Raw genomic sequence first — 12,982 nt, forward strand, 5'->3', positions numbered from 1 at the left:
GCCGAATTCTGAACAACAATGTCTCCTCCTCGCACCCAAGCTCCATTGTCGTTATTTTTAAAAGCAATAAGCCTGTCAATCACAGCCGCAACACGTGGCTTCTCAGGGTCTGCATCCTGATGAGGCCGAAACCTATGGTTTAAAACAACACAGAGCTCTTTCTTTTAAAAAGTGATAAGAAGGCAACAGAAATTATCCATTTGTAAGTTTAAGCATCAGAAAGCAGGATTTAAATTTGAGCAAAACAAATGAGGAAATCTTAAGACATAACTTATTTACGTGTCACATTCAAAGAAAAAATTACATTTGTTTATACACAAGTTTCCAGAAAGCTGTTTTCATATTAGCTTTTTTATTTTATTTATTTGAGAGGTAGAGTTATAGACAGTGAGAGGCAGAGACAAAGAGAAAAGTTTTTTGTTTTTGTTTGTTTTTGACAGGCAGAGTTAGACAGTGTGAGAGAGAGACAGAGAGAAAGGTCTTCCTTTTCCATTGGTTCACCCCCCAAATGGCCTCTACAGCCGGTGCACTGCGCAGATCTGAAGCCAGGAGCCAGGTGCTTCCTCCTGGTCTCCCATGCGGGTGCAGGGCCCAAGGACTTGGGCCATCCTCCACTGCTTTCCCGGGCCACAGCAGAGAGCTGAACTGGAAGAGGGGCAACCAGGACAGAATCCGGCGCCCCAACTGGGACTAGAACCCAGGGTACTGGCGCCGCAGGTGGAGGATCAACCTAGTAAGCTGTGGCGCCGGCCAAGAGAGAAAAGTCTTCTGTCCACTGATTCACTCCCCAAATGGCCGTAATGGCAGGAGCTGCGCCGATTTGAAGCCAGAAGCCAGGAGCTTCCTCTGGGTCTCCCACACGGGTGCAGGGGTCCAAGGACTTGGGCCATCTTCTACTGCTTTCCCAGGCCATAGCAGAGAGCAGGACTGGAAGAGGAGCAGCCAGGACTAGAACCGGCATCCATAGGGATTAACCTACTGTGCCACAGCGCCTTCGTTTTTGTTTTTGTTTATTTTTAATCAGTTTATGGAAAAGAACCTGCAGAACTTTATAAGTATGAAAACCATCTCCAAAAAAATTTCAGACCAGAAAATATGGCATGTCTTTAGAAATTCTTAACCTATAGGATACAAATATATACTTACTGAATAAATGAATCATATATTCAATATGCATCTGTGTGAACTGAAGTACTGAGCTGTGTCTTAGTTAATTGTCATAAATATGGACAAAATAGGGGCTGGCGCTGCGGCTCACTAGGCTAATCCTCCGCCTTGCGGCGCCGGCACACCGGGTTCTAGTCCCGGTCGGGGCACCGATCCTGTCCCAGTTGCCCCTCTTCCAGGCCAGCTCTCTGCTATGGCCAGGGAGTGCAGTGGAGGATGGCCCAAGTCCTTGGGCCCTGCACCCCATGGGAGACCAGGAGAAGCACCTGGCTCCTGCCATCGGATCAGCACGGTGCGCCGGCCGCAGCGCGCTACCGTGGCGGCCATTGGAGGGTGAACCAACGGCAAAAAGGAAGACCTTTCTCTCTGTCTCTCTCTCACTGTCCACTCTGCCTGTCAAAAAAAATAAATAAATAAAAAATAAAAATAAAAAAAATAGGGCTCAGGATCTTGAAAATACCTATATTTAAAATAGACTATATTTAAAGATATTTTTTCCCTGAAAGTCATTATTTGGGATATATTTTTAACAGTGACTTACTATTTTTTTTTCTACTTCTATTTAATTATCTTCATTTTATTTGAAAGGCAGATATGAAAAGACATCTGCAAATGCCTGCACCAGCCTGTGCTGGGCCAGAATGAAGCCAGGGACCTAGAACTCCGTCTGGGGCCTCCCAACATGGATGGCACGGGATGGACCCGTGCTCTGCACCGTCATCTGCTCCTCCCAGGGTGCATATCTGCAGAAAGCTGGAAGGGAAGCAGAGTGGCCAGGACTGGTACGGGGCACTCCGATATGGGACGTGGGCATCCCACGCAGCAACTTAACCCCTGCCAGATGTCCACCCCTAAAACAGGCTACATGTAATTCACTTATTTAACATAAAGAATTTTACCTTTTCTTATTCTTCCCTTTAGAACCCTTACAAGGACCTTAAAGGTTAAAAAAAAAAAAACTGGTGTCAAAACTATCTACTATAAGCACTCAGATAAATAATTCCCTAAGGCTTCTCGTTTAAAAGCATAATAAAAGGGTTGGCATTCCAATGCAGCAGTTTAAGCCATCACTTGGGACACCAACATCCCTTATTGGAGTGCCTAGGATCAAGTACCAGCTTCAGTTCCCCCATGGCTTCCTGCTAATGCTGATCCCAAGAAGGCAGAAGATGATGACCCAAGAACCTTGACATTCAGTATGGGAGACCTGGATGGAGTTCCTAGATCCTGGCTTTAGCCTAGCCCAGCCTTGGCTGCTGTTGGCATTTGCCAAGTGAACCAGGAGATTTAAGATCTCAGTCTCTCTGCCTTTTACATAAATAAATACATAAATGCTTACAAAACAATGAAGATCATTTCTATCTTGATCTTAGAAAGCTAGAGGAAGAGAAAAAACCATACAGCTTCTTTTTTTAAAAAAGATTTATTTATTTATTTGAAAGTCAGAGTTACACAGAGAAAGAAGGAAAGGCAGAGAGAGAGAGAGAGAGAGAGAGGTCTTCCATCCGCTGGTTCATTCCCCTACTGGCCGCAACAGCTGGAGCTGTGTCGATCTGAAGCCGGGAGCCGGGAGCCTCCTGTGGATCTCCCATGTGGGTGCAGGGGCCATCTTCTGCTGCTTTCCCAGGCCATAGCGGAGAGCCAGATTGGAAGTGGAGCAGCCGGGTCTTGAAGTGGCGCCCATATGGGATGCCGGCACTGCAGGTGGCGGCATAACTCGGTACGCCACAGCACCGGCCCCTATACAGCTTTTTAAAAATTCAGCTGGTTGAGATCTTCAATCATACAGTCAGAAAATATGCCCTTAAAATGACTACAGCTGAGGGTGGGCACCTGGTCGAGCATCCCATATTAGGGTACCTGGGTTCCATAGTAACCTCCTGGTTCCAGCTTCCTGCTAATATGCACATTGCTAATATGCACATTAAGGAGCAAGAAGCAAGGTAGCTGAAGAGTAAGAAGCAAGAGAGAGGGGGGAGAGAGGATAGTGGGGCAGGCAAGTACCAGGTCAGTGATACAATCAGGCAAGTGATACAATTGGATTTTTTGTTTTTTCTCTTTTAAACAGATCCCTAGATGCTACTTGGAGGACTCACTGTAGAGAATGAGCATGAGGAGACCAGCATGGAGGCTCTTTATGTGTTTCAGGCACATGGTGGTGCTGTAGACCAGGGTGGGAGCAGCGGAGATAAAGGATGTTACACCCACCCTTGGATTACACAAGCATCACCCAGGACCTATGCCCTAACTAGTTCTGACCTAAGGGGTAAAAAAGTCTGACTCTAAGCCAACTTCACTCTTCTGGCATTGCAGTTACTGCCAAACAGCTTTGCAGTCATCACATAATATCAAGCAGATGGAAGAATTCTGGAAAGGAAACTGCACGATGTTCTAAAACAAAGTCTCTCTGCCCCATTGAAGCACCACCCCTGATGCCAAAAAATACCATAAAGGAACATCTCATACTCTGCTGTAGCCATCTGCTAGCTTTGATACCATTCATTTCCGTCTTCTTTCCCACCTGGGAAAATAAAGCTAATTTAATTTTCCCAATTTACCATCATCTATGAGCTTTCAGCATACTTCCCAAACCCCCCTTAATTATCCTCTGCTTTCAGTGTTAATGTTAATGCTCCAGCCCTCTTTTAGATGAAATTTCCCAATGTCCAATCTAGAGTTTCTTGAGATAAAATTTCCCATCTTTGAATCCCTGTAATTCCCCATTACAGCCACAAGGAAAGGCTCATCTGATTAACTGTTGAGTCAACTTCCTCTCTGAAGAAAGACTAACTAGCTTCTGCTCCCGTGGGCCTGGTGTTTAATTCATGGCTGCTTTATGACTCATTTACACAAGTTTTATCATTTTTACTCAGGTTGAACTGCATGAATACATATGGGTATATTCCATAACTAGTTCATACAAAATTAATGTACATACAAGGGACCAAAGGTCATGTGACTCTTCTTTAACAAGTTTTTGATCAATAACTTCCAAATGGAGTCCAACTGCTTACCGACAAGTATGCATTTATAAGTATGCATTTATAAGCTGGTAAGAAAGGGGGAAAGATTCCCATTATCATGATATCATACACACACAATCTAGTGAGGAACTGCTTAAGCTGTGATAAGTAAACTGTTGTAATGTCAAGCCTGAATAAAACACCAATGGATTCTTAAATATATTCACTTATCCATTCCCATTCATACATATAAAAACAAGGGTACTTCAAAAGCTTATGGAAAAATGAATTTTTAAGTTGATTGTGATATGAAAAATTTTTGAAATCCATTAATAGCTTTTTCAAAATATGCATTTTCCATGAACTTGTTAAAAGACCCCTTCTATAAATATATATATATATATACACATGTACACACACAAATTATCTTATACACACATAACTAATCTTTTTTAAAAAGATTTACTTATTTATTTATTTGAAAGCCAGAGTTACAAAGAAAGAGAGGCAGAGAGAGAGAGGTCTTCCATCACCTGGTTTACTTCCTAAATGGGCATAATGGCAAGGGCTGGGCCAAGCCAAAGCCAGGAGCCAGGATCTTCATCCTGGCCTCCCACATGGGTGTAGGTGCCCAAGCACTTAGGCCATCTGCCACTGTTTTCACAGGTGCATCAGCAGGCAGTTTGATCAGAAGTGGAGCAGCCAGGACTCAAGCCAGAGCCCATATGAGATGCTGGCACTGCAGGTGGCAGCTTTTACCTGCTAAGTCACAGCACCAGTAATCTTTTAAGGCAGGGAAGAGAGCCAATTTTGTTGTGTTTAAAGATTTTTCTGGCAATATTAACTTAGCAACATACATATTACTAGTTTTACCAATTATAACAAACTCTTTAAAACTCAAAAGGCAATAACAACCTTCTAGTATAATTTGTCAGCTGATGTTCACTTCTTAGTTCATAATTTGCTACCATCTACATTTTTATTGTCAAGTTTGCCTTCTTTATTTTCCCCTTTCATATGATCATCAGGTGTAAAGCAGTCAGTATCTTGCGCTTTATTTAAATAATACCCAGTTTCTGGGTTTCTCAAATGCTGACTGTTGCTTTAAAATATTTCAGGCTCACCTTAAGCTTTGAGGAACACTGATAATTAATTTACCAAATATATGTGCCTAGTTTTCCATTGACCTCATGCCTTAGTGTTCAAAGGATTCTGCCTCATAGTTAGGTCAGACTAACAAACCTACAGTGTGTTTTCTTCTTTATTCTCTTATGAACAAAAGGACTTGGCTTCTTAAATGTCTACAAAGCACCCTTTCAACTCCATGAACTGATCAAACAACTTATATAGGAAAACAACATGAATGCACATACTACTGAATATGACTTTAAATTGCCATCTTTTCTATAAAATTTTATCTCCATCCGAGACATTTATTTATTTTGGCTCACATATAACATATAAGAAAACTAAGCTGACGAGCTGATACACTTCCCAACTATATTACGTGGTTGTAAAGGACAGTAACACAGAGCCTAACTGGGATGAGACTCTGATGCTACAAACAACTGAACCAGAAACAGCTTGACCAAGAAATCTGGGATCTTCCCGTCTGAAAGAGATTCAAAGCAATGTTCCATTTGCCCACTAAGAATAAATTCCATATGCTCTGGTTTCCAAGAGATTAGACGAAAACATTTTGGTTTGACTTCTTTTTCAGTGAATCATAGTCCACACCAAATGTGGAACTCTTTTCAACCTATATGTCTTTCTCTCTCTTTCTCTTTCTGAACTCTCTAAAATCAGTTTACAACTGTGAAAAAGGAGAAAAGCATTAACTCCTTCAGCTTTTCAGAAACCTGATAGCCCAGCCACAGGACCTGCAACAGTGGATTAAGTGTTTTTCAAAAACCCTGCCACAAACTTTTTAAAGCTCTTCTGGGGTGGGCATTTGGCTTTGCGTTTAAGATGTCACATCTTTTATCAGAGTGCCTGGGTACAAGTCCTGGCTCCAGCTACTGACTCAAGTTTCCTGCTAATGCAGACCACAGGAAGTAGTAGTGATGGCACAAGTATTTGGGTTTCTGCCACCCAAGTGGGAGACCTGGATTGAGTACGGGGCTCCAGTGTTTAGCCCAACCTGGACTGGATGTGTGCAGGCATTTGGGGAGTGAATCAATGATGGAAGTGTGTCTGTGTGTGTGTGTATATCTGCTTGTTGAACCAAAAAACAAACCACAAAAAAACTAACTTCTTTTAAATGTGTTATCAGGGGAAAGATCACAATACCCAACACATAGGAAGAAGGGCAATCCCTAGTGGTCCACAGCACTGTGGTGGGGTGACTCTTGTTCACAATAAGCTACTGTATACTTTACAAACAAACAGCAAAGAGGAGCTTGAAGGCTCCAAATGTTAAATAGTGACAAGGAGAGGGAAACATTGGTTACTCTAATTTAATCGGTGTGCGCTGAAAACATGTACCCAATGATCACACTATGCCTGTAAGTATATACAATTAAACTAACAACCTAAAACAAGAAAACAGCACAATGTTTTTGACTCACAAAGTTTTGCTTTGGCAAGACATGGCTGGAGTGTGACTGTAAAGGGCCAGTTTTACCTTGCACTGTTATCCAAACACAGGTATTCCCGTGGGTCAGCAGCACTCGAGTTGGTTGTTTTGACACCTTTGTCAATAAATAAGCCAGCCTGGGAGATACAATAATACACTGAAATGAATGGGAGTACCCAGGAGTATATGCAGATATAATGATTCATAAAATTGTTAGTTTATCATATCTACCCAAAAAGGGGGTAGGAGGAAGACAAACAGTAAGCAAAGGGACTGAGACAAACAGCTATTTTCCTGGATGTTTTTATAATCCCACTCAGTCATTCAACACATACTTATTTAGTGCCTACTATGTAGTAGGCATCCAGTGCTCTACATCAATTAACAGAGAAACATGATCCTTGCCATTACCAATACAACAACTAATGGGAAGACACCCAATTAAGTAGGCAATCACAACCCAGCACTGGAAGCCTATGAGAAAGGAAACCTGATGCTTTGGCAGCATGATGCTCTGTTCCCGGGAGAGAGCGAGAGGAGTCAAGGAATGTCCTAACAAGAAGTGACCAAAGCCTACACTTGAATGATGGGGAGGGATTCACCAGCAAAAGGATGGTTAGAGGCACAGGGCAGGCAGAAGGGTGGGAAGCAGCTGAAGAAACCAGAGAAAAGTACTCCAGGGAATAGTCCGGCACTGAGAGGGAGCACAGACCCCAAGCATGAAACACTAGATGTACGGAGGGAGGAAAAGTAAGGGAGAAGGATAAAGAGGAACAAAAGACACAGGGCTGACATAGTACCGGAGTAAAGGTGACGGGAATGTAACAGAGGCATCATAACAAACTGGATTTTAGGAAGAAATGAGAAAACACAGTAGCTACGAGACAGATCATGGATTGAAAAGGAGCCAAGGGGTGGAGGGGTAAGAAGGAGGCAGGAGGTGGTTTCAGTAACCAGAAGAAAATAAAGGTTACCTGGACTTATGGCAGTTGCAACAGGAAATTAAACAAAGTGAGAATTCCTTATGAGCTACAGTGGATTATCATTTAATAATAAAATGTCTGGCATGGCATGAGGGAAGAGGGAGCAAGGAAAGTTCATATATTTTTGGCTTGGGTAACCAGCTAACTAGCAGTTTTCATTCACTGAAACAGGAATACATGAATAGGTCTGGGCCTAAAAATAAGTTATAAAAATAGTTTTGAGTACATTTTATTTATGTGCCCATGAGACATTCAAATGGTACTCAGAAGGCAGTCAGATAAACATGATGGACCTGGACTAGAACAGGTTTGAGAAGCATCAGCAACTGAAGGGATCGTGTGTGTGTGTGTGTGCATCAACACAGGCATGCACAGATTATGAGTGATCCCAGGAGGGAGCCTTTCTTTTTAAAGGCTCCAAGAGTTCAATTTTCTTTAGCTCTAACGTATTATCCTGCACAGTCATTTCCAAATTAAAACCTAGTTATCTACGCCTATTATTTAGATTTAATAATCTTACAATTCAGAGTAGATTATTACATGTCTTCATGGTACAAGACATTAAAAAATTAATTAGAACAAAATGCATTTTACGCCACTGACAATCCTAAAAAAAGTGAGGATTTCTGCTGTGAAATGCCTCTTTATGTGGTTAACTAGCCTCTTCAACTGTTCTGCTCACAAAAATCACGTGCTGTGTTAAGTTTTTCCATTCTCAAGTCTTCATCAAGTCTTTCAAAGCTCTTTAAATCATAGCACACGTAAGTGTTAAAGGTTCCCCTGAGTACCAAAGATGGAAAGCATTAAGAGAACCTTGATGCCAGTCGCATCAGGGCAAAGAATCCAGGCACCGAGCTGCTGCTGTGAACAGCAGGTTAGGCCACCCTTTGCGACAGTGGCCTCCCATATCAGAGTGCTTGTTCTCTTCTGATCCAGCTCCCTGCTAATGCCTCTGGGAAGGCAACAGAAGCCGGCCCAAGTACTCCGACCACTCACACCCACTTGGGAGACCCCAGTGGGATTCCTGGCTCCTGCCATTGGCCTGGCCCAGCCCCAACTACTGTAGCCATTTGGGGAATAAACCAGCAGATAGATGATATCTGTCTCTCCCTCTCTCTGTCAAAAACAAATTTCAAATAAATAAATTTTTAAAAAAGAAAGGAAGAATCCAGGCATTATATATAATGAAAATATCAAAGTCCCTGGGTATACAAAGCAAATCAAATGTATTTAACCCCAGGGAACTGGGGAGTTAGTGTCAAATATAGAAACTGGAGCCTCTAAAATGGCCTTTAGGTTACTTGATCTCTCATTTAAAATTAGTTAAAATATTCCTAAACGATATTTCACTATTAACATTATTAGTATTAAGTGTCTCAAAGGGCATTCTACCAGCACTGTGACTGCAGAGAAGAAAGAATGGGTTTCCTACCCCCCAAGAGCATAACAGCGAACGTGTACACCCCTAGAAACATGTCCAGATGCTGCAGACTGGCAAGGTGAGAGGGCAGAGGGAAGCAGCAGGGACAAGATGAGGACATGCGCATCGAGTCCACTGTATAACTGCTCAGACACGTGTGCACACATGCTGGGCGTGCCTGTATATAAGCGGAAAGCTGCATAGGCATCAGAAACAGAACAGTGGAGGTGTCTGCTATCTCTCTCTTTTTTTTTTTTTAAGATTTATTTATTTATTTGAAAGGCAGAGTCACAGAGAAGCAGAGGCAGACAGAGAGAGAGAGAGGTCTTCCATCTGCTGGTTCACCCCCCAGATGGCCACAATGGCCAGAGCCAGGCAGATCCGAAGCCAGGAGCCAGGAGCTTCTTCTGGTCTCCCACGTGGGTGCAGGGGCCCAAGCACTTGGGCCATCTTCCACTGCTTTCCCAGGCCACCACAGAGAGCCAGATTGGAAGTGGAACAGCCGGGACTTAAACTGGCACCCATATGAGATGGGGGATGCAGGCACTGCAGATGGTGGCTTTACCCGCTAAGCCTTAGCACCGGCCCCGATGTCTGCTATTTCTCATCACAAACTACTTTCTCTGACAAGTTCTACCAAAACCTGACATTGCTCAGTTGTAGTCTACTATTGTGTGAAGAGTCCTCCAAAAAGGATGTGTTGGAAACTTAATCCCCAAGTCGACAGTGACCCCATTGGAAGATGTTTAGGTTGTGAGGAGTCTACCCTGATGAATGAGTTCATGCAGATTATAAAAGGCTTCAGGCTGCAAGTGTGATCTCTTGCTCTCTGCAGCCCGCTCTTCACCCTTCTGACATGGGATGACACAGCATACAGGATGATGCAACAAGAAGGCCCTTGCTACATGCCAAACCCTGGATCTTAGACTCCCCGGCCTCCAAAACCATGAGCCAAAGGAACCTCTGTCCACTATGAATTACCCAGTGTGTGGTGTAACAGCACAAACTGGACTAAGACGTAATCACAATACTCATCGTGACCACTGTAAGTGAGATGCACCGATTGTTAAGGCTCAGGAACCTACCTTAAAGCTCGAATGGACCCTGTTGTTATAAAATATACCCAATGGAGTGAGCTCTGGTTTTGCGAAGAGCTGTAATCCACTCGATTCCCCAGTAGGTTCCTTGTGAAATAAATACCATATTCCAGCATCCTATAATTGAAAGAGTAGAATCATTAAAAGCACTGTTTCATGAAGCCACTCTATGAATCATCCTTAGAAATCTAGCTGCTGTGTGAGTTCATCTAGTCTTTTGAACATGAGTTGTGTCAGCTTCAGAACTGACTATAAAAGTTGCCCACACACCTAGCACCCTCAAAGTGATTATTTCATGCATTTTTTTCAAAAAGAAAAAAATCTAAATCTAATTTTGCATGCAGGATTGGACAAAAGATAGAAATAACTGGCTAGTAGCAAAATATACTTTCAAAACAACTTTCCTATCCCTATCTACTTTAAAATGTGGCGCCGAATTCAAACCAAGTCAGCCTTTCATGTGACCAGCACAGTACTGCGTTTAAGCAATACGGTTTCTTCTGTTTACCTCCAAACCTGATCAATAGATGAGTCATGCCTATTAAACAGCCATCTGCCAACACGCAGAGCTCACTGACTTCTTTCAAACAACTCCAATGCCCTTCCTGTCCCGAGGCAAATTTTTGCCAAAGGGAAAAAAAAAAAAAAACCACCACATGCATGAATCAGGATGCTGTCTTAGTCTGGCCCCTGTCTGTTCAATGTCACTATTACTGACCATTAACAGGAAGGAACAGAACAGTTTAAATTTCTCTGACACTCAAAAGGAGACATAAAAATGGATATAACAGCCCTTAATTCCTGTGACAATTTTTTACTTTACCATTAAATTAAAATCAGCCCAGTACGAAAAACCACTGTACAAGACTTTGATTAAACAGGTTGTTGACTCTTCAACACAGTGTGGAAAAAAGGAGAACACTCATCCATATACAGCACACATTCATTTACTGCCCACTATGGGCCAGGTATACAGTCAGACTACTCTCACAGTCCACTGGAAAATACAAAGATAAGTGCTCTACTGGTTGTAACCAATAGTCCCTTCCAGAGCAGAGAGGAGAGATGAACTGTGAAAAGCATATATACCTACACCCCAAAATGAATGCAATGCTTAACATTTTTCCTTGATAAAAGTTTACAAATGAATCTTAATAAAATGAAGTACTCTTTAAAACGTTGGCCACCTTCACTCTTTTGGACACGAAACAGACTACTCAGCACAGAATCAAAGGGTCAGCAAGAAGGTTCCACACCCTCTCCCTGTACACTGAGGGCACAGGGCAGACCCTTCCAGGATGCAGTGGAGTTGGGGAGGGCGTAGGAGGGTAGCTGCTGTTCCCTGCTAAACACAGTGGTGTCAACACAAGCAAAGGGAGCTTTGTCCAAGGCAGTGGAAAGGTACAATGAAGAAATCATTTGATTTACTTTGGAAGGAAAACCCCCGCCAAACATTAGCTTTACTGGAACCGTTCTTCTAGAGAGAAAACAAAGAAAGGAGTCTCTCTGCAGCCAGCAACAAGCGATGGGCATCCCTGGGGACAAGTGGCTCAAGTGCCACAAAACCAGAGGGAACAGAAAGCCCTTCCACAAAACGTGGAAGTACAAGCTGGGAAGCCCAGCTGCCACCCCTAGGATTGGCCCCTCACATAAACATGGTCCATGCGCATGGAGGGGACAAGAAGTCTGTCCGAGGTTGCCCACGGAGAACTCCTGGAGCTCTGAGAAAACATGCAGAACAAGGATCACCCACATTGTCTAACTGCATCCAATACCCCGGCCCTGGTGAAGAGCTGCTTGGTATCCCCCTTACCGCACACTGTACAGGCAGCAGCACAAACCCCACCGCACGCTGCCCCGGGGCCACTAGCAGAGGCCAAGTGACTCTCAAGGAGGAAGAGATTTTAAACAGAAAAGGATCAAGGGAAATAAGAAGAAAGGAAGAAGAATGCCAGAATCAGCAGCCTCGAGGAGACACAGTCCTAGCAGGGCAAGCGGGAATGAAACGAGGGAGAAGCATAGACGCTTTCTTTTCTCCACATGACCCTGTTAAGGCTCTCTGGCACCCTCACCTGACATTTCTCATGGACTTTTCGCAGCTTAATTTAATCATCAGCACCTGACTTCTAAACAAGCAAGGAATCTTTGTTGACTTGTAACACAGATCAGAAGATGGGACCAGGAAGACTGCACAGCAGCCTGTCTACGTTTATCCAAAATCTCACTTTCCAACTAGAAACTCAGCACAAACGCCACTCAACAAATATTTGATGGAACATGAATGAATGAAAACCTGAAATAATCAGGTGTCCAGGTTTCTGCTCTGTCAAGTAAGAATCTTCAAATAAAAAGAATATGTTTAAGAAATATCACAACTGTGAGGTCAACTCACACCCAATAGTGTCTGTATTCTGGTATCTTAAAGAAATACATCTTCAGCCAATCTTTCACTTTGTCCTAGGAAATAATGCTAGGCATATTTTTCCTTTTTAAATTTTGAAATAGCTTAGATATATAGATATTAATATTTAGTTACTCTTACAATGTCCTTATTTTTGTACTCTAGTTTTTAACAGTTATTACCTTAATAGTGTAAGGTCTTAAAAGATTCAATTATATTATAAATTAGCAATTTTAAATTACACTCAAGTATGAATGTAAATTTCTTCAGATTTATCTGGGGAACATGTCTACTATCCAAAATTAAATCATGTGTTATCTTAAAAATTATTTTCGTGTCTGTGTGTGTGCGTGCACATGCATGTGTGTGTGTGTAC

General features: G+C 42.7%; 1 protein-coding gene across 2 annotated transcripts in view; it reads right to left on the reverse strand.

Annotated features, from left to right (window-relative positions):
* CEMIP2 (cell migration inducing hyaluronidase 2) overlaps nt 1-12,982 on the reverse strand; it is an 87,898-nt gene that overhangs the window by 31,781 nt on the left and 43,135 nt on the right. For both annotated transcript variants that reach the window (XM_062208403.1, XM_062208402.1), the window contains exons 11-13: nt 10,194-10,322; nt 6,754-6,842; nt 1-132 (exon numbers count right to left, since the gene is read on the reverse strand). In XM_062208403.1, the coding sequence (XP_062064387.1) occupies nt 1-132; nt 6,754-6,842; nt 10,194-10,322 (350 nt within the window). The remainder of the gene's footprint in view (nt 133-6,753; nt 6,843-10,193; nt 10,323-12,982) is intronic.

Source organism: Lepus europaeus, chromosome 12 (assembly GCF_033115175.1).
Source record: "Lepus europaeus isolate LE1 chromosome 12, mLepTim1.pri, whole genome shotgun sequence".
Lineage (NCBI taxonomy): Eukaryota > Metazoa > Chordata > Mammalia > Lagomorpha > Leporidae > Lepus > Lepus europaeus.